At 48.1% G+C, this 27,732-nt stretch overlaps 2 protein-coding genes across 2 annotated transcripts; both read left to right on the top strand.

Moving 5' to 3' along the window:
- Positions 1-235: 235 nt before the first annotated feature.
- On the top strand, positions 236-8,871 carry LOC146356348 (vomeronasal type-2 receptor 26-like). The gene is made up of 3 exons (XM_084832598.1): positions 236-413; positions 5,496-5,787; positions 7,621-8,871. Exons 2-3 carry the CDS (start codon positions 5,641-5,643, stop codon positions 8,473-8,475), a joined length of 1,002 nt encoding a protein of 333 aa, XP_084688724.1. The 5' UTR covers positions 236-413; positions 5,496-5,640; the 3' UTR covers positions 8,476-8,871.
- A 2,642-nt stretch (positions 8,872-11,513) lies between these two features.
- Positions 11,514-27,133, top strand: LOC146356347 (vomeronasal type-2 receptor 26-like). The gene is made up of 3 exons (XM_084830065.1): positions 11,514-11,699; positions 19,407-19,533; positions 26,217-27,133. The coding sequence occupies exons 1-3, from the start codon at positions 11,514-11,516 to the stop codon at positions 27,131-27,133; spliced, it is 1,230 nt and encodes a 409-aa protein (XP_084686191.1).
- Positions 27,134-27,732: the final 599 nt, after the last annotated feature.

Below are 27,732 nucleotides of genomic sequence, written 5' to 3'. Positions count from 1 at the left end.
TCTACGTAAATCTTTCCGTAGACTAGATGTGCAAAAATAAGGAATGCAAATGGCAGCGTCCCATGGGCGGTGCCATTTGCATATGTGCTTTTTTTTTTCTAAAGTCACCCGTGATAGGCTACGTGATGATTTACGTAGCCTATCATGGCTGACTTTGGAAATCTAGCCGTGATAGGCTACGTAACTCGTCACGTAGTCTATCACGAGTCTTTTTTTTTTTTTTACTTTTTGTTTCGCGGCCGGGGAGACGGGGTACTTCTCCCCGGCCTGAATTTCGGCCGGGCGAGGCGGAAAGCCTCCCCCCCGGCCTGAGTTTTGGCCGGGCGAGGCGGGACGCCTTCCCCCCCTCGCCTGAACTTCGGGGGGGGAAAGCGAAGCGCCTCCCCCCCACCGCGAAGCCAAGCTGTGAAAAGGTAAGTGACTTTCGTACATCCCTAGTTCAAAAAGGCTAGTGAATATTTGCAGTTCTGATTAGATGGGTTTTGCTAGATGTGACCTTGTGTACGTGACCTGCAGGCTTCTTGGTCATCATCACTTTGCTGTCACCTTTCTGCCTTGGCTCAGTCAAGGATCTCTTAAAAGGAGCCTTGCCCATGAGTGCCAACTTTTACTGGAATCTGCAGTGCCTGCCCTACCATTGGGCAGCCTGCTAACAGTCTGTCAGGGCCCATCATTGCAAGCTTTGAGGAAGGCCCTGAAGGTCAATGGTGTAGAAGAGAAAGGAATGGGACAGCATAGAGCTTGCTTTGTATGTTTTCCAGATGGGGAACTGGGCACTAGTAACCCACTTCGTCGTCATTTCTCAGCCTGAGATTCTGTGGAGCTCTTGCCTCTCATGACAGGGAATATTGGCGCAAGGTGGCTGTACATTCGGACTCAGCAGAAGGAAGTTTCGTGTGTTGATATCGGACAGTACAGAAGTACTCTGTGTTGTGTGTCTCTCACACTGGTGTTTCTTTGGCCAAGGCCTGGCCAAGCTCAGTCATCCATTTACTGATCCTCTCACCAGAATTTGTGCAGCTTCAGTGACTTGGCATAAACATGTGTTCCTCCATCCATGCCTCTGTGCTTGGAGGCAGAAACATAAACTTCAGCATGAAGAGCAGCATAAGGGAGTAATAATGGGATACCAGCAAATGGGAACATATCTCTGTATGCAGAGGTGGCGTATGATGTGATGGTGATATGGGGATCCATATAGATTGCAAGGATCCATGCCTTGGATCCATGTCTTCATGCCATGATAGTACCAGAGATGGGGTTCCATTTCTAGTTAGGGATGGCAGAGAAATCCACCACGGATCTCAAGGGGGCCAAATGCCAGTGCATTCGGCCCCCTGAAATCTGTGGCGGAACGGCCTGCCCCCCGCCCCCCCCACGGATCCCCCGGGGACGAGACTTATCTGGGGCAGATCTTCCGGGCAGCGGCGGTTCCGGCAGCAGCTTCGGCGGTGGCGGCTGTGGCGGCTGGTCTTCCGACAGACTGCCGCCGCCGCCACTTGCAGGTTTTGTTTTTTACACCTATGTGATAGGCTATGTAAGTTTTTACGTAGCCTAAAATGACTGGGTAAAAAAAAAAAAAAGTGTACGCAAATGGCGGCGGCTACAGCCGCCACTATTTGCGTTCCTTATTTTGGGCCGTCTTAGTCTATGTAAATATTTACATAGATTAAGACGTCAAAAATAAGGAACGCAAATGGCAGCAGCCGTAGCCGCCGCCATTTCCGTACGCAGTTTTTGTTTTTTCCCAGAGCCCTCCACGGCCGGAAATCCAGCTGCAGATGGCTCTGGCCTAGCTGGGCCTGGCCGGCTGCTGAGCCAGCCAGCCAGGATTCCGGGGGGAGGGACGGAGCGCCTCCCCACCACCATCAGCATAATCTGTGAACAGGTAAGTGATTTTCGTACATCCCTATTTATAGTTCAGTCCATGGGGAGAAGTGGAATCTGAGATTAGATGATGGTTTGTGGGGGAGGGATCTCATGTGGATAAACCAGGTCTGGCTCAAGGTTTGAGGGGTTCCCGGTGTCCTGTGCTGCGCTCTCTCCTGTGTCAGTGGGCCCTGGTGGTGTTACCTGGCTGTGGTGACCTCACTCTGATCACCACGTAGTGGGTGGGTCTAGCTGCCCATTTTAATTACCCACAGTGCCCCAAAGCGGAGGTGTTGAACCTAAGGCCACCAGGCCAAATCCAGCTGACTCAGGGTTTCAATCTGACCCCATGGTGTTCCCCAGATAGCCATGTTCCCTTTCCCAAACAGGAGATCATTTGGAGTTTTTCCAGCTTTTGTGTTTTTCCCCTCCTTCTAAAAGGTTGAAAAGCTTCTCCTATGGCTTAGTTACTGCCAGTCAGAGATTTAGGCTGGTGGCCTAGAATTGCATTATTGTGAATAGGTCAGCTTTATTCTACTTCTTTCCCAAACAAGATTACACACAGTTTTGATGAGCTCACTGCTAACCCTCATAGGGCCACCTTCACTAACTGGGTGCCTTCCAGGTGTGCATGACGGTGGCTCCCATAATTCCCTGCCAGCATGGTCACTGAGAATTATGTAGGGATGTACAAAAGTCACTTACCGTTAACAAAATTTGATTCGCGGTGGGGGGGGAGGCGCTCCATCCCTCCTGCCGAAATTCTGGCCGGGGGGGAGGCGCTCCATCCCTCCACCCCCGAATCCTTGCCAGCTGGGCCCGCAAAGGACAATGGCCATAGCTGCCGCCGTTTGCGTCCCTGCAGTCAGCCGTGATAGGCTACGTAAATGTTTATTAAGTAAATGTGCCTTATTTTGGCACGTCTTAGTCTATGTAAAGATTTACGTAGACTACGGCAAAAATAAGGGCAACGCAAATAGCGTAGACGCTACACTATTTGTGTTCCCCTTATTTTCGCCATAGTCTATGTAAATGTTTACGTAGACTAAGATGTGCAAAAATAAGGAACGCAAACGGCAGCGCCCATGGGTGCCGCCATTTGCGTATGCGCCTCTTTTTTTAAAACTCAGCTGTGATAGGCTACATAAACATTTACATAGCCTGTCACGGTGTTTTTTTAAAATTTAGCTGTGATAGGCTATGTAAATCTTTACGTAGCCTGTCATGTGTTTTTTTTTAACTTGGAAATGGCGGCGGCAGCAACCGGTCGGAGGACCGGCTGCTGCAGCCGCAGCTGCCGAACCTTTGCCAGAGCCGCTGCTGGAGCCGCCGCCGGAGCCGCTGCCGGAGCCGCCGCCGCCAGGAAGATTCACCGAAGGTAAGTCCCGCCCGGGGGGGGCAGGGGGGCAGATCGTTTCACCACCGATTTCGGGGGGGCGAATGCACTGGCATTCAGCCTCTCCGAGATTCATGGCGAAATTCTCTGACATCCCTAGAATTATGGGAGTTATAGTCCGACACAGCTGTAGTTCCCAGGTTGGGCAAGGCTGTCATTGAGTTCTGTCATCAGCTATCATCAGTTTACTGATCACTGCCAAACCTGGCTGATCCATCAACAGAGGTGCAATTGGTGGAGTCATGAAAGGCAGCAGGCCGGGGAAAGGGACCCAAGTCATGTGCACATCCATTGACATCAGGGACAGGGAAGGTGTGGCCTTCCAGATGCTCTTCGTCTGGAATTCCAATCATCCATCACCATTGGCTGTGGTGTCAAGGGCTTGCAGTCCAATAACATCTGGAGGCCCGCATGTTCCCAACCACTGGCATACATCCCAAAATATGTTTTTAATCCTGGCTCTGTTGTACATATTTCTTTACGAAAGGTCAGACCAAGCTCAGCATTCCCCCATCACTGACCCAGGTCAAACAATGGAGCCCCATCTGGACTTCTCACAAACATGTTTTTCTCCTGCTTGGCACCTGCGTCTTGAGCCAGGTGGAGACTTCATGAAGCTGCAGATGTGACCCCTCCCCCTGATAACTATCAAAAACATAATGATTCATTCTGGTTCTTGCCAAAGCTCAAGAGATTTTTTTTCAATGGAGATTTGAGACCACGGACTTAAACATCAGATTCAAGGGCAACATGAGGTAACTCTTTGAACGGTGCCTGAAAAATGGGGTGCATAACGTAACTGCTATGCCACTGAGAGCTTGGATGGAGATCTGGGGCAATTGGCTGAGCCCGAGGAGCAAGTTACTAGAAGTCCCCCTTGGCCTAGAACTCATTGTATTTGGAAGGACACAGCAGCCGTTTCCTTGCCTTCTTCTGAACAGCAGGCCTTGGAGGTGAGATGACCCAACTACCATACATGGGTAGTTGAGGAGACAAAGCCAGGATGATGTCAGCGCTACTGCTGCTGCTGCTGCTGCTGGTCCTCCTCCTCCTGCCTCATGGAACCCGGGAGATGCAGCATTTGACGTGTCCCCCACATCTGCTGAAACATCAGAAGGGGGCATCGAATTACTACCGGCCAGGAGACTTCCTCATTAGTGGAGTCATATCTTCACAAATGTTTGAATATCACGACCCATACATCTCTTCAGAGTCCCCTTTAAATAGGCGCGATTGGTACGTAAATGTGATTTCTTTGCGCCCAACCTGCACTCCAGTTACGCCCATTTATTGGAGATGCCCCATATTTCCTCAAACCCCTGGTCATCCCTGGCAAATTGCTCTCCCTACTTTTCCCAGTTGTGACTTTAGGAGAATTAGTATCTTGAGGGCAACATTGAGTTTAGGATCACGTATGGTTGAATAATTTCTTTGGACAGTTCTAACCAAACCTGAAACACCCCATATCTAGTAAATATGAATGTTGCTATGGTTGTGTGCAAATTAATAATGTCAGTTTCCTTATGAAGATCAGCTTAGGTTTAGGCATTGAATATCAATAAATGGATCCATTTGTTGCAATTCAATTTATGAGTCTGTGGTCTTTTGCCCTGGTCATGCATTAAGCTCTGACCCGCTGGGTTCCAAAGGTGAAGATCTGCTTGTAATGTGTCGTCAGAACATTTGCTATTAGACAGATGAGAAATGGATTAAAGGAATATATAAAACAAATCATAAACATCTGAACTTAGCTGAGACCACCAAATTAACAGCTGAAAGCTATGTGTGTATATCTCATTCTCCTAAGACTGAAGGCTCAGTTTCTACCAAGGAATATCTCCCCGCTCAGATCTGCTTAAAGCAGCCAATACCGCCAAAACTACTGGAATCCTCTGTAGGCATTTCCAAAACTTTCATGACAGATATGTATTTATGTCTGTGGGCGTGCATGCTTGTGTGTGTGTGTATTTTGAAGCTTGTCAATCTCTCCTCTCAAGAAATCGGGGGCAATCATTCCATCTTTGTTTTTTAGTGATGAGTAGATATTTATTGACGTTGCAATGAAGGTATATTCCTTGCCCCCAATCAACATGCAAAACATTGTGTGAAAATCAGCTCTTCTGAGATTTATATTGCATGAAAATGGCTATAGATTGTGACATTTTGTTTTCCTTGAAAGGAGGATGACAGTGCGATGCATCTCCTCTAACTTGGACTTCTTGCTTTGCAGTCGTGTACTTCTGAGGTACTGGCACAGCTTGTCCTTCTTGTTCACCATCCAGGAGGTCAGTCGGAATCCCCGGCTCCTACCCAATGTCAGCCTGGGCTACAACCTCTATGAGAGCCATTATTATGGAAGAACGACATCCTATGCTATGCTGCAGCTGCTTGCTGGTGGGGAAAGCAACCTCCCAAATTACAGCTGCGGGAGAAGGAATAACCCGCTGGCCATTCTTGAAGGGGTTGAATCTGACCTGTCCATCCTCATTTCCACCATGTCAGGCATCTACAAAATCCCACAGGTAGGAATGGGGAGGGGAGGGGAGGGGAGGCCAGCGGCTTGTCAATGGGAGCTGAGCACCAGCTCGGCATGGACTCCTTTCCAAAACACCTCTGGCCACTGAGGAAGCTTGGAGGTGTGTAGTGGTGGTGGAGACACCTTTGAATGGGAGGCAGGGCATCAAAAAGCAAAGCCAGGGGAAGAGCATAATCACGACTGGCGTCAGGGATCAGCATGGTGGGGCAGTTGCTGAGAGCTCCTGGGTTCAGAAGGGCCCAACACTGCCAAACCCTCCTTCTTGCCTTTTGGTGGTGACTGAATGGAAGCGAAGCAAAGGCAGTGCTTGAACACAGGGAGGTCGGCACAAGGCACGTGACCACATGGGTGAAGGTAAAGCAGAACTGGGCAAGAAGCAGCCAGCAGGTCATCTAAGGCTCCCCTGGTGATTTTTGCAGACCCCTATCCAGTCGCTGCAATTGGGGTCTGAGAATCATCCAAGCAGTAGAGATGTACGAAAGGCACTTAACTTTCACGGATTTTGTTTATGGTTGGGGGGAGGTGTTCCGTCCCTTCCCCGGAATCCTCGCTGGGGGGGAGGCGCTCCATTCCTCCCCCCCCGGAACCCTGGCTGGCCGGCTGTGCTCCACAGGGATTCTGCGGAGCCGCCAGCCGGCTCCGCCAGCAGCCGGACATCCGACCGCTGGCTAGCAGGGACACAAATGGCGGCGGCCATGGCCGCCGCCATTTGCGTATGCACATTGTTGTTGTTGTTTTTAAAAAGGTCAGACATGATAGGCTACGTAAAGATTTACGTAGCCTATCATGGTTTTCTTAAAAAACCTATCTGTGATAGGCTACGTAAATCTTTACGTAGCCTATCACGTTTTTTTTTTTTAAAAAAAAAACTGGAAATGGCGGCGGTGGCAGCCGGTCGGAAGACCGGCCACCGCAGCCGCCACTGCCACCCTGCCTCTGGAGCCACCTCCGGAGCCGCCGCCACCAGGAAGATCCGCCCAAGGTATGTCTCGTCCCGGGGGGGCAGGGCGTTCCGCCTCCGATTTCAGGGGGCCAAATGTGCTGGCATTCAACCTCCCCGAGATCCGTGGCAGAATTTTCGTACATCCCTACCAAGCAGCTTTTGGGCAGGCTGTGGGGAGCCCAATTCTTCTGGGAAACAAAGTGCACTCTCCCTGCACAAAATGTTCTCCAGTACTCCAGGATTTTGGCCATGTGTGGTGATATCAGTAAAGTGCAGGAGCTCCGGGCTTTGAGGGCTGGCACTGCACCCTCCGGACAAATGAAATTGTCCTCTCCTGAGCTAAAGGGATGACCTTGCAGGCCTTTCTGCTCGTGTTGCCCCTTCTTGGTGGTAATTCCTGGAAAAGGCTCTAGTGTGCCCTGAGAACAGTATCTGGAAGAGAGGTGGGAGTGTGGCTACACCTTCCCTTTACAATGGGTTCAGTCATTTCGGGGAGCAGGATTAACCCATATCTTGTAGTGTCTTCAATTGCACTGCTCTACTGTATTTTGAAGAAGTGGAAGTTTTGGATTCCCTCATATGGGGAAAAGGAAAATACTGCCTTTAGCATCCTGTTTAGTAGTAGTAGTTGTTTGTTTAAATCCTGGGTGGGAGGCTTCTGTGCCCAGGACCCCCATGGGCAAAGACCCCAGTGTACCTTAGGTGTACCATAAAGGATCCTTGGGATATTTCTGCTCTCCACCTCCACATGCACCCCACACCTTTCTTAGTGGCAGCCATTTTGTTAGATATTTATAATTTCAGGTTAATAAATATCTGACCTTTATCCTGAAAACAACACAATGCAGAAAGCCAGTTTCTTCCATTCCTCTCTAGATCAGTTATGGTGTTGTTGATCGTGTTCTGAGTGATAGAACTCAGTTCCCTTTTGTGCACCGGATGGGCCCAAGGGAAGAAACCCAGTACCCAGGGATCGTGCAACTGCTCCTGTTTTTTGGATGGACGTGGATGGGTCTCTTTGCTCCAGGCAATGACAATGGAGACAGGTTCATGAGAGCCCTGACACCCCTCTTGACCAGGAGTGGAATTTGTGTTGCCTTCTCACAAAGACTACACATAAGAAACAGACATGAGACTGAACTATCTGTTGTGTGGGGACAAGTCAATGTAGTTGTATTCTATGCGGATGTTCAATACGTATTTCTTCCAGTTATCATTATGCAAAGAATGCTTGAAAAGAAAGAAACTGGGCCAAAAGTCTGGATCACAACAACCTTTCCGGATATCGACTACAACTTGTTATTTGCACCTACTGCCTTCAGGTTCATCCATGGTTCTTTGACCTTCAAAGTGAATACACAGAAAAAGACCAAATATGACTATTACAAACCATTTTCCTCTTTTCTGTATGTGTTTTGGAATGAGTCCTTCCATTGTTTGTCTTCAAACCACATGTTGTCCAAAAGAAGCTGGAAAAGTTGCACAGAGAAAGAGAAACTGGGGGAGCTGCCCCTGGAGGAGGTTGAGAGAGCCCTGTCTCAAGACAGCTTCAGGACCTACAACAGTGTCCAAGCTGTGGCCCATGCTTTAAATGCTGCTTATTTATCCCGATCCAAGCAGATAATGATGGTGGGTAGACAAAACAGGCTGGAACACGAATGGCTGCAAGCATGGCAGGTATTCCATTTTTGTTTTGTGACACCACCACAAATAGTGAAAGACTCAGCGTAGAGACATCATAACATGTCCTAAGCATTGAAGTGTGGGCAGGAAACAGTCTAATTTTCTCAGTAGTATCCTCAAGGATCCCCCTGGGGACATGTTTGGCATTTTTCATTTTATACCATCTACTCTGGTATCCTTCTGGACAGTCTCAGTAGGTTGAGTATTGGAGTGTCCGTACACCATTGCTTCCATCTTCTACCTACAGGTCAAGTTTCAGTAGGTAACACTGGAGGATCATTCTTCAACCCCTTAGCTCTTGCACTGTGGTATTCCCCAGTTTACAATCTTGTCTCCAATGTGACTTAGCATCTGTATGAACTCCTATTCAGTGCTGGACTCAGTAACATGCTGGATGAGAGCCAATAAACAAAGTACAAATAAATTGAACCTGGTCAGATGGAGACTATGTGGGTGAGTGGTTTCCATGTCTGAGAGATAGCCTGGTATCCTGTTGTGCTCCCACTGTAGGAAGAACAGGTTCATAGTCTGGGGTAGGCCTAGATCCATTTTTGTTGCTGAAGTTTTCACTGACCTCAGTAATTTGGCCTGCAATTTAAAGCTTTGTCTAGTATGACAGCAACATCCTCAATGGGGATAGCTTGGCCCCAGTGGTAGAGGTGTTGGTTACTTCAAATCTGGATTAACACAATGTGCTCTATGTAGGGCTGCCCTGGAGACTAGTCTGGAAAGAACAGCTAGTGCAGAGTGCAGCTGCTTGACTGTTGTCATGTGACACTCCATATCAGCATGTGACACTTCTGCGGAAAGTGTTGCACAAACTGCCCATCAGCTTCCGGGCCTGGTTGAAGGATCTATAAAGGTCTATAAAGCAAAGAACATTTTGGGACCAGGATACTTGAGGACTTGCCTTCTCCCTTATCATCCTGAGGGATCACCGAGGTCTTCTCAAGAGGCAATCCCGGTGGTCCCACATGGGTTGGAGATCTGCTTGGAAACCACCAGGAGTAGGCGCTTTAGTGTGATGTCTCCCAACCAAAGATTTGCCCTTCCAACTGCAATCATGGATACACTGACACCACTTTTCCTTTCAGGCAAACATTTCTTGACTGAGTTTCTGCTCAGACTAGACCAGGACAGATCCAGCTTTCTTAGCTGAAGTTGGACTCTTTGCATCAACCTTTTCTCTGTTAGTCCCATTCCATAGGCTTCCTCTTTGGTGGTGGTGGGGAATCTATGCAGGGGTCTTTCAGACAGGGGAGCCCTCTCTGGCTCTGTCAGTCCCTTCTTCCTCCTTGCTCATGTCACCCTTGGGTCAGAAGACCATGCTGGGTTACGGTCCTTCCCTGATACACTTCTGGCTCAAGTCCCCACCCCGTAAAACTTGGGACAATCATTTGGATGTCTGGGTAGTTGGACCAAACACACACACACACACACACACACACACACACGCGTAATTACCAAACAAGAGTATGTATTGACATTAATAAACAGGAATAGCAGAAGCAAACCATAAACATAGACAAAAACAACAACTATATCCCCAACTTCAAAAAAGCTTCCCACTTCATCTGAAGATCTAGATGTGCCCAGGAATGTCTTCATCCTTTCACTTTACACACAGTTAATCCCAAAAAAATGCAAACCCTTCTTGCATGTCCCAATTCTCTTGGATTCCAATTTTGTCAAAACTCCAAAACAACCACAACCCAATGACGAATGATAACGCATCCAATTTATACATTGAGGGAGCAATCCTATGGCTACCAGACAGTGGCTTGACAGCCATAGGATATCTGGTGTTTTGGGATCAGCCCCATCCTCCACACTTGAAAAAGGAGCTCAGAGCGGCTGAAAAGGGGCTTGTCTGGAGGCGTTCTGGGGCAGGGAGGGCCAAAATGCCTGTATGACACCTCCAATGTGTTATACAGCAGCTTCGTACCCCGCTCCGTCCTCCCGCAGCTAGACAGCTGCAACAGGCTTAAAATGTGAAATGTTTTGGCATAAAATATGAGATTCAGTCACAAATAAGAGCATGCTACAATGCCTCTAATAAACTGAGCCAGAAACTATCAGGAATAGGCCAATTTTCCACTGGGGAATCCACGATTCTGTCAAGATGCAAAAATTAGGTGTGTTGCAAATATATTTAGTGAGTGGATGTCGGCAGTGGTCTCCACTAGGTCTCCACTTGCTCCTTGGGGGAAGAAAATCATGGGTGCATCACAAAATATAGTAGCCAAGTAGGTAGTATGGAAGCTGTTGCCCAAAATATATCTGGAGGGCACCAGATTGGAGAAGGCTGCCTTAGCATGCAAATTAATGTCTCTGGTCCTCTCAAAATGGCTGAAGCAGAAAGTTGAGATTGCAGAGGTATCTCAGCTGTGCTATAAAAAACCAATGACTGACATTCACTCGGAGTGCAGATGGGATGTTCTTTGGCCCCTGTTTATAGAGGATTAGAGCTCAAAGGGAGAGGTACTAAGATAATGAATCATAGAATCAGAATAGAAGGGTTGAATGGGACCTACAAGGTCATCGAGTCCAACCCCCTGCTCAATGCAGGAATTCAAGTCAGAGCATCCCTGACAGATGACTGTCCAGCCTCGTCTCAAAGGCCTCCAGCGTGGGAGAGCCCACTATCTCCCTAGGTCATTGGTTCCATTGTCGTATTACTTTAACAGTCAGGAAGTTTTTCCTGATGTTCAGCCAGAATCCGGCTTCTTGTCCCTTGAGCCCATTACTCCGTGTCCTGTACTCTGGGATGATCACAAAGAGATCCTGGCCTTCCTCTCTGTGACAACCTCTCAAGTACTTGAAGAGTGCTATTATATCTCCCCTCAGTCTTCTCTTCTCAAGGCCAAACAGGCCCAGTTCTTTCAGTCTCTCCTCAAAGGGCTTTGTTTCTAATCCCCTGATCATCTTTGTTGCCCTCCTCTGAACCCTCTCCAGTTTGTCTGCATCCTTCTTAAAATGTGGTGCCTAGAACTGAAAATGCTAGCATCCTTGCTAAATGCTGGTTGTTTTCTCTGTCGCTCTAGTTTCACAGTTTCTTAAGAGAAGGACGGCTTTCTAATATTTCCATGGATGGACTGTATCTAGATGAGAATGGGGAGCTGGAACCTGACTTCGATATTGTGAATTGGGTGCTGTTTCCCAATGGGTCTCATGGTAGAGTGAATATTGGGAGTGTGAAGAGACAGGCATTCACAGACGTGAAGCTCACCATTCGACCAGAAGCCCTTGTGTGGCCCAAGTATTTTAATGGGGTAAGAGAAATTATTCATGTCACATTATTGACTTGTTAAGTTCTAATAATACATTGAATACTGCTTGTGAGACTTCCAGTACAATGCTATGCACCATTACCTAGAAGGAAGTCCCATAGTGCATAGTGGGCTTTGTTGAGGAATCACCTGTAGGATTGCATTGTGAAAGAACCAGCCTATGGCAGTGCTGGCTGGAGTGTGTTTAGCTCCCCCAAGCCACCTCGTTTTGTAACTATGGTTTTGGCTTCTGAACACACCTTAGGATGCATGACTCTCTGGGAAATTTGCATGACAATTCACACTTTTAAAGTGTTGCTATATTGGTTGACTTGGTTGACTTGACAGCAATTCTGTCAAGACTCTAGGTGCTGTATGGAATGGTGAGATGCAACGCCCTCTCCAGTGCTGTGAAGGAAGGCTGTGCACGGACCACCTGCTTCACTTCAGATGGTGCTTTGGACCTTCTGAAGCAGCCCTGCTTTCCTTCGGACCAATTCAGACCCAACCCACTTTGCTCCAGATTTGGAGCTGAAGCGAGATTCGGGTATCTAAATTATTCAGATTTGACATTTTTTCTTTGACTTGCATTGGAAAACAGAAACCAAATTGGAAATAGAGACAAATGTCATGATAAATACATGAAATCTGGCAATCTGTCAGCCCCCATTGAGCCAATTCACCTGCCATATCTCAGACAGTGTGGCATGGTAGGTTTTGTGCTAGGCAGAATTAAAATTGGATTTTGTCACCCAAAACTCTCAAAGCAAAGAGCTATAACTTTTCATTGTTTCCACAGAAGTGCACAACGTTTGGGCACCCATCAGCCCCCATAGAGGTGATTCAGCCTGCCAAATATCAGAGAGTTTGGCCAAGTAGTTATTGTGCTAGGCACAGATAAATTGTGCTGTTCTCAGAAATTCAAACCAAGGGTCAAAAAGGGATAATCAGAGAAGTTGTGTGTGTAAGTGGTGATTAGGAGGAGGTCACTATCCCTAATCTCTGCTGTAGGTTTCTTTGAAGTGCAAGTAACCCCTCTCCCCTAGTACTACTTTCCTAGGGATGTACGAAAGTCACTTACTGTTTCACGGATCTGCTTCGCGGTGGGGGAGAGGCGCTCCATCCCTCCCCCCGCAATCCTCGATGGGGGGGGAGGCGATGCAGTCCTCCCCCCCAGAATCCTGCCCAGCCAGCTCCTAGCAGCTGCCATTTGCTTCCAGCCAGGCTGCCATGATAGGCTACGTAAGTATTTACATAGCCTATCACGGAAAAGTAAAAAAAAAAAAAATACGCAAATGGCGGTGGCTACAGCAGCTGCCATTTGCGTTCCCTATTTTTTGCCTTTTTATCCTACGTAAAGAATTATGTAGGCTATTACAGAGAAAAAAAGGGGAACGCAGATAGCGCCCACTATGCTATTCGCATTCCCCTTTTTTTCTCCATAATAGCCTACGTAAATATTTACGTAGGATAAAATGGCAAAAAATAGGGAACGCAAATGGCGGCCGCCATAGCCGCCGCCAGTTGTGTGTGCGGTTTTTTTTTTTACCTTGCCGTTATAGGCTACGTAAATACTTACGTAGCCTATCACAGCCTCCACAAGGACGCAAAAGGCGTCCATGCGTTAGCCCTGATAGGCTATGTAAGTATTTACGTAGCCTATCATGTCTATGAAGAAAAAGAGAATGGCGGCTGCGGACGCGGACATCATTCAGAAGTCAGCGGAGACAGCAGCAGGTAAGTGCTCCATTTCGCATGCCTGTAGTGGGTTGGAGGCTCCGTTCCGGGCCCATTTTGCAGTGGGGGGGCTTCGTTCCGCCACGGATTCCGGGGGTCAAATTCGGCCACACCAAGTCCCATGGTGGAATTCTCTGCCATCCCTGTACTTTCCTGTTCAGCTTCATAGTGGGCGACCTCAGGCTCTCTTTGGCTGAATGGAAGACAGATTACCTGGGAAAACAGCATGGCAGGCAGGCTGTGCCATGTGCTTTTTTCAACACAAACTCTCAAAGCAAAGAGCTATACGTTTTTACTGGTTGCAAAGAAGTGCATGAAATCTGGGCAATGGGCAGCCCCAATGCCAAGACCCCAAAGATGCTTCTATATTGAGCTTGCTTTGACACACCGTGCAGTCTTATATTTAAATTGTATATGTTAATGTGCATAGTGCTTTGCCCACTGGAATTTGAAATGTGGACTTGTGTGTAGTGCTTTGCCACTCACTGTTTGCTTGACCACAACACTCGCGCGCGCACACACACACACACACACAAGCAAAAGAAAAGCAAATGCAGAACTACCTACAAGAAAAGGGTTCTTATTTTTATTTATTTTTTAGGGAAAAGTTATAGAATTAAAAAATGGGCAGGGAAGGAATACAGGAATTGAGGGGTGGGGGTGGAAAGCCTAGAACAAGGAAAGGAAAGGATGGAGAGAGAGAGAGAGAGAGAGAGAGAGAGAGAGAGAGAGAGTTTTAAAATGATCTAGCAAGAAATACAGGGAACACTATGAAGAAAGAGTTGAATTGAGAATAGTCAGGGGGGGGAGGGGGAGCCAAAGGGCCAAGTAAGGAAACAAAACTACTTTTTATATATTTTTTTTTAAAGAATCTAGAAAGAAAGAAAGAGAGAGAGAGAGAGAAAACTAACAAGATTGGTTGAATAAATTAGAAGGATGGGGAGGGGAAGCCAAAGAATAAGACAAGGAAAGGAGGAAACTAAAGGACTTTTAAAATGTTTTGGTTTTTCAAATAAATAATCTAGAAAAGGAAGAAAGGGTATAGTTGAGTTGAAAAGGGCTGGGTGGGAAAGAAAAGGGCAAAGCTGCAGTCACACACACACTCACACACACCCCACAGATCTAGCCAAGTAACTAACCAAACAGCTCTCTCTAACCACCCCCACTAACAGCACTCTCTCTTGCAATGAAACAAATGCAGGCTGATCTCTCCAATATATGCAGTATTCCCCACCCCTCCACCGCTGTCACCGATTGCAGACTGCAGGGTGAAGTTCAGCATGAATTTGGCAACTACATTTAGAGACATGCTGTCTGGGTTTCAGAAGGCATCAAAATAACTCCAAATCTCTGAGGTGGACTGACGCACTTTGGCCATGACTCGCTTCCCTTCGGACTGCCTTGGTGCTGGTCTGATCTGCTTTGGATCTCACTGAAGCAGCCCCGAAGCACCCCAATTATCTTTGGAATTCAGATTTGGCACGGAAGTGAGGCACAGCTCTACTGTGAAGCCTGACATAGGCCTTGGTTCTCTGGTGGGCCCTGGGAAATGAAACAGGCATAAGACGCATTGTCAGGCCAATCGTACACTAGTAAAAACACATTATTGCACCTACAGAACAGCAGTGAGGGCAGCAAAGAAGGTCTCCTTGCTGCCTCCATTGCATCCTCAAGTAGCCATCCAGCAGAGCGTTTCTGGCTAGTTGTTGTCATATATCCCAGTATTTCCCATGGTAAAGCCCTGGGAGGCCTGCTGTGTTAATTTTGTGATGTACTTTGGGGATCAATCTCTATGCTCGCTTGAATGTTATTTGTAGTACAGTTTGCAATGAGGTGTCCAACATGTCTTTTGGTTCAACTGTGTGGAATCACTTTCCGTTTTTGAAAACTGAGGATGCAGAGAAGATGCTTGTCACTGTTAACCCTACAAACTGCTCTCTTGACCCTTACCCATCCTGGCTTATCTGAGCTAGCCAGGAGTAGATCCATGGAGTCAGGAATGTGTCTTTGCTTGATGGAATGGTACCCACCATCTTGAAGGAGGGGGTGGTGTGGCCACTGCTGAAAAGTCCTCCCTGGAGGTTTTTGCAAACTTCTGCCCACTCACAAATACTCCTTTTCTGGGTAAGGTTCTTGAGAAGGCAGTGATTGGGCAATTGCAGATGTTGTTGGAAGATACTGATTATCTTGACCCATTACAGTCTGGGTTACTTATTTACCTTATTTATATACCACCAAATATAATAATAACCCAAATATTATTTCTCCTGCAATATTCCATGGTTTTTGAAACAATCTTTATGATATTTTTCTGTCTACTCTGCAACCAAGAAGCAAAAAGTAAGAAATACAAATAAAATCATAGAAAGACAAGAGGAGATTTTCTAGTTCTGGTGCCAAGATTATGCAGTTGTCTCCTTGAAAAGTTAAAATTTAAGAGCAATCACACTGAGACTGACTGCACAAATACCTTTTGAAGACGTAACAAAGAAATCTGCTTTATATATAATATAAAGACTACAATCTGACAGTCCAGTTAAATGGTTTTAGTTGTATTGGTGCTGTTTGTAATTTTTATTGTTCTAGGACTGTACGTTAGTTTATTTTGATATTGTACCTTAGACATTTCAGTTTTGAAAAGTGCCTTGTGCACGTGTATAGAAAAGGTGTCTATAAATGTTGAAACGAACAGACCAAAGAGGTCTCCCTGCCATGTTGCTGTGCATAAATAGTGTTTCCATAAGAAAACCAAGAAGGCAAGATGCTGTCTGCTGAGACACTGGAAGCAGCCCAAGAAATAAGGAAAGCAAAAGACAACAGTGATAGGGGGAGATATGCCCAATTAAATGCAAAATTCCAGAGGTTAGCCAGAAGAGATAAGGAATTATTTTTAAACAAGCAATGCACAGAAGCGGAAGAAGATAATAGAATAGGAAGGACAAGAGACCTCTTCCAGAAAATTAGAAACATCGAGGTAAATTCCAGGCAAAAATGGGTATGATCAAAAACAAAGATGGCAAGGACCTAACAGAAGCAGAACAGAGCAAGAAAAGGTGGCAAGAATATACGGAAGATCTGTATAGGAAGGATAATAATATTTGGGATAGATTTGATGGTGTGGTCAGTGATTTAGAGCCAGACATCCTGAAGAGTGAGGTTGAATGGGCCTTAAGAAGCATTGCTAACAACAAGGCAGCAGGAGAAGACAGTATCCCAGCTGAGCTGTTTAAAATCTTGCAAGATGATGCTGTCAAGGTGATGCATGCATGCCATATGCCAGCAAATTTGGAAAACACAAGAATGGCCAACAGATTGGAAAAGATCAACTTATATCCCCATACCAAAAAAGGGAAACACTAAAGAATGTTCAAACTATCGAAGAGTGGCACTTACTTCACATGCCAGTAAGGTAATGCTCAAGATCTTGCAAAGTCAACTCCAGCAATTCATGGAACGCAAATTGCCAGATGTACAAGCTGGGTTTAGAAAAGGCAGAAGAACTAGAGACCAAATTGTCAATATCTGCTGGATAATGGAGAAAGCCAGGGAATTTCAGAAAAACATATATTTCTGTTTGATTGACTATTCTAAAGCCTTTGACTGTGTGGATCATAACAAATTGTGGCAAGTTCTTGGTGGTATGAGGATACCAAATCATCCTGTCCACCTCATGAGGAATCTGTATAATGACCAAGTAGCAATGGTAAACACAGACTACAGAACAACAGACTGGTTTAAGATTGGGAAAGGATACTCTCACCCTACCTATTCAACCTGTCACAGAACACATCATGCAACGTTCTGGGCTTGATGAATCCAAGGCTAGAGTTAAAATCGTTGGAAGAAATATTAACAATCTCAGATATGCAGACGATATCACTTTGATGTAGGGGTGTATGAAACTCAACTTACCTGGCTCCGCTGAGGTCCGCAGGTGGGGGAAGGTGATCCGTTCCTCCCCCAGAATCCTTGATGGGGGGAGGCAATCTGTTCCTCCTGCTTGGAATCCTGCCCGGCTGGCTCCACTCCACAGCCAGTCCACGGAGCCGCCGGCCGACAACTCACAGTGGGGCCTCCAGCCGCTGCCGGGCTGCTGTGGATGCAAATGGCGTCCTGCATAGGGGTAAATATACCCCTGTGGATGCAAATGGTGTCCTGCATAGGCATAAATATATATGTAGCCTATCATGGGCTAGCATAGGGACACAAATGACGGCCACTATGATGGCCACCATTGGCGGCCACAGCAGCCTGGCAGCGGCCGCAGCCGCCACTGCCGCTTCACCCGCCACCAGAGCCGCTGGTGGATCCGCTGCCGCATCCACCACCAGGTAGATCTGTCCTGGGGGGATTCTGCAGGGTGGCCGGGGGGAGGCTACTTTGATGGCTGAAAGTGAGAAGGAGCTGAGGAACCTTATGATGAAGGTGAAAGAAGAAAGTGCAAAAGCTGGGTTGTAGTTAAACCTCAAAAACCCCAAGATTTAGGGATGTCAGAGAATTCCGCGACGGATCTTGGTGAGGCTGAATGCCAGTGCATTCAGCCCCCCGAAACCCATCGCAGAACAAAGCCCCTGGCCCCCAACCCACAAAAGGTGCATGGGACGAAGTCCCCACCGCCCCCACCCCATGAGAGGCACGCGAAACGGAGCACTTACCTGCTCCCGTCCGCACTGCTGTGCGAATGGCTGCCATTCTGCGGCCACCATTCGCTTGCTCCTCTTCAGCCATGATAGGCTACGTAAATACTTATGTAGCCTATCACAGCAGGGGGAAGAAAACCCCAGCGTACGCAAATGGTGGCAGCTACCGCCATTTGCGTACACTCAGGTTTCCCCCCTCCCGCCGTGATAGGCTATGTAAATACTTATGTAGCCTATCACAGCCTCCACAGGGACGCAAATGTCCCTCAGGGTTTTCCCTCAGGGTTTTCCCTCAGGGTTTTCCCCCTTCCGTGATAGGCCATGTAAATTTTTACGTAGCCTATTACGGTGAAAGAAAGGGATGCAAGTGATGGTGGCTACGACAGCCGCCATTTGCGTCCCTGCAGGGCTACCCAGAGGACGGAGCGCCTCCTCCCCCAGTGAGGATTCCGGAGGAAGGGATGGAGCGCCTCCCCCCCCTGCAGCGGAACCCGGCGGAGCCAGGTAAGTGGGGTTTCGTACACCCCTACCAAGATTATGGCAACCAGCTTGATTGAGAACTGGCAAATAGAGGGAGAAAACATGGAGGCAGTGACAGACTTTGTTTTTGTAGGTGCAAAGATTACTGCAGATGCTGACTGCAACCAGGAAATCAGAAGATGTTTATTTCTTGGGAGGAGAGCAAAGAGAAATCTTGATAAAATAGTGAAGAGCAGAGACATCACACTGACAATAAAGGTCCACATAGTTCAAGCAATGGTATTCCCCGTAGTAACCTATGGCTGCGATAGCTGGACCATAAGGAAGGCTGAGTGAAGGAAGATAGATGCTTTTGAACTGCGGTGTTGGAGGAAAATTCTGAGAGTGCCTTGGACTGCCAAAAGATGAAACTAGTCCATACTCCAGGAAAGAAAGCCAGACTGCTCACTTGAGGGAATGATATTAAAGGCAAAACTGAAGTACTTTGGCCACATCATGAGAAGACAGGATACCCTGGAGAAGATGCTGATGCTAGGGAAAGTGGAAGGCAAAAGGAAGAGGGGCCGACCAAGGGCAAGAAGGATGGATGATATTCTGGAGGTGACGGACTTGACCTTGGGGGAGCTGGGGCTGGTGACGGCTGACAGGAAGCTCTGGCGTTGGCTGGTCCATGAAGTCATGAAGAGTCAGAAGCAACTGAACAAATAAACAACAAAAGATAAAGACCTGAGGTAACTTTGGGGTCACTAAGGCTAGAAAGCTTGTTGGGTCCTTCCCAGACTTTATGATTGATTTCCATAGGCATAAATAACTCTCAAACATTTTTCTTGGTGCTCCTTCTCTTTATTGCTAGACTGTGCCTCGTTCCAGGTGTGTCAAGAGCTGTCGCCCTGGATATACCAAAGAGATTCAGGACGGAGAGCCACCTTGCTGCTATGCCTGTGCTCCATGTGCAGAAGGGACAATCTCCACTCAGGATGGTAGGTTCAAGTGAATGGGCATTCACTTGAGGAACAGGGCAAGTATTTGAGTCCATCCAATATTCTCCCCTGCTCTGTTTTGATTCCCTCCTCTATTCTTTTCAAACACTGTAGCAAAACTTTCCATGGATGTATAAGATAAGGAGACTGTATGAAAGAGTCCTGCTGTATGGATGTAACTTAATGGGAGTTCCGTGGAATTAGCCACTTGCTACAACTTAGCCTCATGTAGCTCACAAGAACATGGTGAAGACAAAAATACAATAATCACATAGACACTCCCCTGAAAAGTGTTTGGCTTAACATTCTTCATAATTCATATCTGCACAACTCAGGAAGCTGTTTTATATCCAGTCAACCCCCAAATCCACCAAGCCCAGCACTGACTATTTTACTCTGACTGGCAGTAGCAGTTCCATAAGGTGTCCCAGATGCAGCTTTCCTGCTCTGACTACCTGAGATCCTTCTTTGGTGATGAGGCCTCATGTTGAACCTCCTGATCAGAAAGTATTTCATCTACAGGGAACGTTTCTCTCTCCCCCTCCCCTGCTGCACATTGTTGTTTGATCACCTCTCCCACATCCCCATTTTTCTTCCAAATGGAATCGAACTCTGAGTGGGTCTCCCAGAAGGGGCACAGTAAACCCACCCTCTTCCATAGTCTCCCTAATCACAGAAGCAAACATGTAAGTGCAGCGAGCTTTTCATTCTACGTCTTCTTTCCCCCAGATACAGCATGGAGGACTGGCAAGATTATAGGCTTACAACTCCGGATAAGGAACTGCGCCTCCCTCCCTCCCTTCCTGTCTTTCAACTAGGAAAGCATTCCGCTCTCCCCTTTAGATGTACTGGCCTTTCAGGGGGCAACACTTTATGGTTGTCCTTCAATGGATGTTGTCTATTTGCAGACCAGGCAGAGGGTGTGTGGCACACCAGGCCAAACTTTCCTATTGGCATCATCTTATCCCTGCTGCCCAATAAGGAAATTCCATAAGCAAACGCCTCCAGGAGAATTCTGGAATTAAAAATGAGACCCCAATGCGTAAGGCAAGCAAGGTTTGCCTTCCGACCCGGGAGTAGTAAAAGTGTGCCATCACTGAGACAGTACCACGACATTAGAGATAAATCATTTGCACCCTTTACTGATTTGAGAGGAATCCAGGTAAGGAGGTGTGAAATGTTAAATTTAGGGTTATGATTTTCTAGGGATGTATGAAAGTTCCGTCACGGATCTCGGGGAGGCTGAATGCCAGCGCATTCGGCCCCCCGAAATCGGTGGCGGAACGGCCCGCCCCCCCCTCCCCCCCTGGGATGGGACTTACCTTGGGTGGATCCTCCTGGTGGCGGCGGCTCCGGTTGCGGTGCGGCGGCGGCAGCTGGTCTTCCGACCGGCTGCCACAACCACCATTTCCAGGTTAAAAAAAACAAACAACATGTGATAGGCTATGTAAAGATTTACGTAGCCTATCACAGCTAGATTTAAAAAAAACACTGTGATAGGCTACATAAATGTTTATGTAGCCTATCACGGCTGACTTGAAAAAAAAAAGCGCGTACGCAAATGGCGGCGCCCATGGGCGCTGCCATTTGCGTATGCGCTTTTTTTTTTTCGAAGTCAGCCGTGATAGGCTACGTAAAGATTTACGTAGCCTATCACGGCTGACTTTGAAAAACTATCTGTGATAGGATACGTAAATCTTTACATAGCCTATCACGTTGCTTTCTTTTTTTTTTACATAACTTTTTTCTTTTGCGGCCGGAGAGGCGGGGCGCTCCCCCCCGGCCAGAATTTCGGCGGGGAGGGACGGGGCGCCTCCCCCCCAGCCAGAATTTTGGCGGGGAGGGACAGGGCGCCTCTCCACCTGCCAAGAATTTCAGGGGGAGAAATGGAGCGCCTCCCCCCCCCCGAAAACAGCTGCGGGACCAGGTAAGGGACTTTCGTCCATCCCTACTTGTCCGTGACAGCTCCCTGTTGGGCAGCCCCAGGGACGGTAGCGGCCAGCACTTTTGAGACTGAAGGTGGGGGGGGGGGTGGACTCGATGGTCTTGTAGGCCCCTTCTAACCCCACTATTCTATGATTCTACAACTGGGAAGGAGGGTATTGTCTGGCTCTCCTTCATGCAGAAGTCATGCACCAGTCCCACACAGCAGCAGAGATCGCAGAGGTCATGAACCGCCTGGTGGAGGGGTGTCTGGCTGGGTACCTGCTGACTTGTGGTTACATGTTCACGGATAGGGGAGCCAACATGGTGAAGGCTGTGTGTGATGGTGGATGGTTTGAGGGAATCTGCCATATTATGCACATCTTTGACCTGATAGTGAGGGATGCAATTGGTATGGGCAGCACCAAGGTGTATCCCAATCCCACCCCCTGGTCTCGTGTCCATAATCTCTTGGGGAATTGCAGGAAGGGAGCTGGGCACTTCCACTACAGCATGAAGGACTGTGTGCTGCTGTGGGAGAAGCAGGAGGACTTGGGCCTCCCGCAGCACAGGCTGGTGCAGGACGTGGCAACAACCTGGATGTCCACATACTTCATGCTGGAGCATATGGTGGAGTGACAGCATGCTGTCCACAAGGCGTCCAGGTTCGGGGACACTGGCATCCAAGCACGCATGGGCAGGCAGCAGTGGGATGCTCTGTCCCAGCTTGTGGTGGTCCTCAAGCCATAGAGGCCACAGAGGCCTTGAGGCCATAGAGAGCCTGAGCACCAGCACTGCCCTCCTCAGCCAGGTGATCCCTGTGACCGGGCATCTCCAGAAAGTTGGGCGAGTTCCTGGATTCCAGGGATCCCATCACAGGCAGGCGCTTCCTGCCCGACATATGGGAAGTGGTGCCAAGGCTGAGGGATGGCCTAGTATGGCAGGTGGAGCCCCTATCCTGGGAGAGGGCATACGTGCTGGCCACCATATGCTTCCCCCATCTCCAGGATAGGCTTTGTGCAGAGAACTCCTGGAGGGGGTGGAAGGAAATTCTGGTGGGGCAAGTGGGGGAGGCACAGGTGAAGAGGCTGCGGCAGGTGTTGGAGGAGGAGGAGGAGGAGGAGGAGGAGGTGGAGGGAGAATGGACCATCCCTTCTAGCAGCAACAGCCCACAGCAGCAGCTGCACTCCCAGGCCAGGACCACAGGCCAGGGGTTCTGTGCCAAGGCAGTGCAGGCAGCAGTTGCAGGGAGAGGCACCCGCCACATCCACCAGGATAACACTGCAATGTCTGTGCAGCGTTACCTGGTGGAGCCCATGGGGGACTCTCCCATGGACCTCATGGCCTACTGGTCATCCCACAGTCAGGTCTGGCTCGATCTGGCTAAGGTGGCCATGGAATGACTCAGCTGCCCACCAACCAGCGTCCCAAGAGAGAGGGTGTTTTCAACAGTGGGAGACATTGTGACACCCCACTGCTCCTGCTTGGATGCTAAGTTGGTGGAGTAGCTGGTCTTCCTCAAGGTCAACCTGAGCCTGCTGGGATACCCCACCCTCAAGCCCTCGGGTGAGGGAACAGCCCTCTTATTTTGGCTGGCTTTTTGTCTTTATTTCAGTCAGGAAGGGCAGTGTGTGTGTGTGTGTGTGCGCGCGCATCTCTGTGCTTTCAGAGCAGCAGCTAAAGTCTGACTTCAAAGGGTTGCTCTAGCATCCAATAGAGCCAAAACAAGAGCTTTTGCTATATAGGGCATAACCGAAGATCCATTGAAATGTCCAATACAGATGCCAAAACCGCAGTCCATGGATTACGCAAAATAGGACGTTCCAATTCCCTGTTCCATTCCTGCTATAAACCATTTGTGCCATATTGATTCATTGATAATAAATGTTTATAAACATGAATCTCAGGGCAATACATCTGGTCAGCTTCAATAAGTGTTTCCAATAGTGAAGGAGACTCCGAAGGAGTAAGAGCAGCAGGACCAAATCTAGATGCCAACAAATGTTTCAATTGCAAGTACTGCCATTCCACTGAAGCCGGCAAATCAAATTGAACTTGCAGAGCTGAAAATACTAGGGTTGGTGGAGAATTTCTCCCCGAAACTTTGGGGGGCTGAGCGCCAATGTGTTCAGCCCCCCGAACAAGTTTCGGGGAAAAATTCTCTGCACTCCCCCGCACCCCGCACCCCCCCCCGGGACAGGACTTACCTTTGCCGAATGTCCCTCTCGGCGGCGGGTCCGGACGGAGGTTCGTCGGGTCTTCGTCTGGAGTGGGAGTGGCAGCCGGTCTTTCGACCGGCTGCCACCACCGCCATTCCAATAAAAGAAAAAAGAAAAAAACACCCCCGTGATAGGCTACGTGACGATTAACGTAGCCTATCACGGCTAGATTTGCAAAGTCAGCTGTGATAGGCTACGTAAATCGTCACGTAGCCTATCACAGGTGACTTAAAAAAAAAAAAAGTATGTACGGATAATGGCAGCCCCCATAGGGAGCCGCCATTCCCGTTCCTTATTTGGTCGCTGTAGTCTACGTAAAGATTACATAGACTACGGTGAAAATAAGGGCAACGCTATTTGCGTTGCCCTTATTTTCGCCGTAGTCTATGTAAATCTTTACGTAGACTACAGCGACCAAATAAGGAACGCGAATGGCAGCTCCCTATGGGGGCCATCATTTGCATACGCGCTTTTTTTTTTTTAAAGTCACCCGTGATAGGCTACGTGACGATTTACGTAGCCTATCACGGCTGACTTTGCAAATCTAGCCGTGATAGGCTACGTTAATCGTCATGTAGCCTATCATGGGGGCGTTTTTTTTGTTTTTTGTTTACTTTTTAGTTCACGACCGGGCGAGGCGAGGCGCCTCCTCCCCGGCCTGAATTTCGGCCGGGCGAGGCGGGAAGCCTCCCCCCCAGCCTGAATTTTGGCCGGGCGAGGCGGGAAGCCTCCCCCCCCGGCCTGAACTTCGCGGGGGGAGCAGCGAAGCACCTCCCCCCCACCGCAAAAAGCTTCGAGGACAGGTAAGGGACTTTTGTGCACCCCTAGAAAATACCAAAAATTCATAATCAATCCACACTAACTGACCTTAAGTAAAGATCACCTTATCAGTCCAGGTCTGCCATAAAAACATTTTCTTGCCAGTTCTTAAATCCGGATTTCCCCATCAACTCCATTTAGCAAGGGAAAATGGATCAAACTGTAATTGACATGACATTACATGCCAAACTTCCCTAACTGCCCAAATTGTGGGAGGAGCTCTGTCTACCTTGATATGCTGAGAACCTAAAGCCATCCATTTAAAGAAAGGCTCCAGACAAGAAGGTAAGATATGTATAAGATCACAAGCTCACTAGAAAAAAAAGATACCTGTGACATGTCAAAGAAAGCTAAAATGTAAGTATGTTCTCATGCACATTAATCTCAATAAAAAGCTTCAAAATTCAATAATCTATTTATACATGTAAAGATTTAAAGTAGAAATGCTACAGTATTGCTAGGATTCTTAGATAAGAAAGTTAATTTGTACTAAGCATAGTTTTGAGGTATTTTATACCATCCCGAAAGTATATAAAAGAGACTGAGAACACGCAACAGTGGGCACTATGCCTTAGGATCAGCTTCCTTTGATGTGTTGCCCGTAGAATCAACTTGGCAAGCTTGACTTGTTTATCATTGAGAAAGGGGAAATGTGCCTGGCTCTGCTTACGCAAAAGAGATGCTAAGCCCAGGCTGTGATATGCTGAGGTCTTCCTGTGCCTGCCAATTAGGAATGTCCAGGTCTCCCAGAGAATGAAGGCCTGGGTGGTGCTTGCAGGTGAGACACTCCTGCAGCATCTGCCTTGGCAGTCATGGTCTGCCCTCTTGCCAGCCACTTTGACCAGCCTGCCTTCCCTTACTTTGCTCTCCCCACAACCCTCCTGTTCCTGCTCTTTATCAGTAGGGATGTCAGAGAATTCCGCCACGGATATCCGTGAGGCCGAATGCCAGCGCATTCGGACCCCCGAAATCCATGCCAGAATGAATCCCCCCACACATGAAAGGCTCACGAAACAGAGCACTTACCTCCTGCTGTCCACGCTGACTTGCGAATGGTGGCCGCCCTGGGGCCGCCATTTGCTTCATCATTATAGACGTGATAGGCTACGTAAATACTTGCCTTTTGCGTCCCTACGGAGGCTGTGATAGGCTACATAAGTATTTAAGTAGCCTATCACAGCAAGCAAAAAAAAAAACCCAACAGTGTACGCCAATGGCAGCGGCTACGGCGGCCACCATTTGTGTTCCCTATTTTTCACCATTTTATCCTACATTAATATTTACGCAAATGGATCTCTGGCTGCAGACAGCCCTGGCCAGCAGCTCTGCAGAGCTGGTCAGGGAATATTCCAGGGGAAGAGACAGAGCGCCTCCCCCTCCCCACCGTGAATCACATCTGCAAATGGTAAGTGACTTTTGTACATCCCTATTTCCCAGGGCCTGATAGTAGCAGCTTGAGGAGTCCCAGCTGTTGCCACTGAGGAGTCACTTTTCTCCCACAGCTATGGCGTGCTTCCCTCAACAGCTTGGGCCCTCCACAGGCCGTACTCCATGTTAACTGCATACTCACACCCAGCTCCCTCCTGCCCCTCTGCCTGGGTGTCTTTAGCAAGAGAAGGAAGAGGACTTGACCCAGTGAGTCCTGATGGGCTCTTACAAGAATACAGACAGTTCTGGATGTATGACCAGTGTTAATGATAAAGTCACCCTCTTTCTTTTCAGATGCAGACCACTGCAGCAAATGTCCAGAAAATCAGCATCCAAACAAGGCCCATGATGAATGTATCCCCAAGGAAATGACCTTCCTCTCCTATGGAGAACCTTTGGGGATCGTCCTGGCTTCCTTTGCAGTATTCTTGTCTTTAATCACAGCCTTTGTGTTAGGAACCTTCATTAAAAACCTAGACACACCAATAGTCAAAGCTAACAACAGGGACCTCTCCTACGTTCTCCTCCTCTCCCTCCTGCTTTCCTTTTGGTCCTCCATTCTGTTCGTTGGCCGCCCAAGGAAAGTGACTTGCCTTCTCCGACAAACAGCCTTCAGCATCATCTTCTCAGTGGCTGTGTCATCTGTGTTGGCCAAAACCATCACTGTGGTGCTGGTCTTCCTGGCCACAAAGCCAGGGAACAAGGTGAAGAAATGGCTGGGGAAGAGTCTGGCCAACTCCATTGTAATTTCTTGTCCCAGTGTCCAGGTTGTCATCTGCTCCATCTGGCTGGGCATCTCTCCACCCTTCCCAGAGTCTGACATGCACTCCCAGCCTGGGCAGATCATCCTGCAATGCAACGAAGGATCTGTCACCATGTTTTATACTGCCCTTGGCTACATGGGCTTCCTGGCTGCCATCTGCTTGACGGTGGCTTTCCTAGCCAGGAAGCTGCCTGGGGCCTTCAATGAGGCCAAGTTAATCACTTTCAGCATGCTCGTCTTTTGCAGTGTCTGGGTGTCCTTTGTGCCCTCCTACCTGAGCACGAAGGGGAAATACATGGTAGCCGTGCAGGTCTTCTCTATTTTGGCCTCCAGTGTTGGGTTACTGTGCTGCATCTTTCTTCCCAAGTGCTACATTATTGTACTGAGGCCTGATCTGAATAAAAAGGAGCATCTCATGATGAAAACTAAAGGTGGGATGTTATCATAGCTAGAAATGAAAAAAAAAATCTATCCCCATTTCAGTCTGGATAAGAATCACATGTTCTGACAGAGGCAAAAGTACTATGGAACAGATGCAGGGCCTGTTAGTTTGCCATGGGTTGCAGTTACATCCAAGAACAGAGGGAGGCCTTCAATGAAAGGAGGGAGAGCCCTGGGAATTTATTTTGAAACCCTCTCTTCAGGGCATCACATCACTCTAGCAATGGTTACCTTACATTTGTTAGACAAGGACTGATATTGCAACCATTCCGGTGGGTACCCTTAGAATTTTCCATAAAAGCTATAGATTAGGACATGGGTGGTTTACAACTCCCATCATCCCCCACCATTGTCGATGCCAGTCAGTGCATTTCAGGGGAGGGAACTGGTGGTCTAGTGTCACCTGTGTTGCAGCATCACCAACACTGCAGAGGGCCAGAGAGCATCACTCCAGCCTCCAGCCCAGCAGGGGTCAGGTGGCACATGGAGGCAACAGGGTCTCTCTGCTGCCTCTTGCCTGGCTCACGAGGCTGAGCAGTTTTGTAGTTTCTGATCCTTCTGAATGATCACATGAACGATCAGCCATTCTTTTCAGGGCAACCAGAC

This window comes from Heloderma suspectum, chromosome 2 (assembly GCF_057233095.1).
Source record: "Heloderma suspectum isolate Gila_16-S chromosome 2, 16-S_ref, whole genome shotgun sequence".
NCBI lineage: Eukaryota > Metazoa > Chordata > Lepidosauria > Squamata > Helodermatidae > Heloderma > Heloderma suspectum.
Note: the sequence above shows the minus strand (reverse complement) of the source record. Positions and strands in the feature narration are given on the sequence as shown.

Bases quoted from the DNA above. Each gene is read 5' to 3' on its own strand.
- LOC146356348 (XM_084832598.1), top strand. From the start codon at position 5,641: ATGCTGCAGCTGCTTGCTGGTGGGGAAAGCAACCTCCCAAATTACAGC. The intron at 5,788-7,620 runs GTAGGAATGGGG...ATTCCTCTCTAG, and splicing joins GCATCTACAAAATCCCACAG to ATCAGTTATGGTGTTGTTGA.
- LOC146356347 (XM_084830065.1), top strand. From the start codon at position 11,514: ATGGATGGACTGTATCTAGATGAGAATGGGGAGCTGGAACCTGACTTC. The intron at 11,700-19,406 runs GTAAGAGAAATT...CTTTATTGCTAG, and splicing joins GGCCCAAGTATTTTAATGGG to ACTGTGCCTCGTTCCAGGTG. The intron at 19,534-26,216 runs GTAGGTTCAAGT...CTTTCTTTTCAG, and splicing joins GACAATCTCCACTCAGGATG to ATGCAGACCACTGCAGCAAA.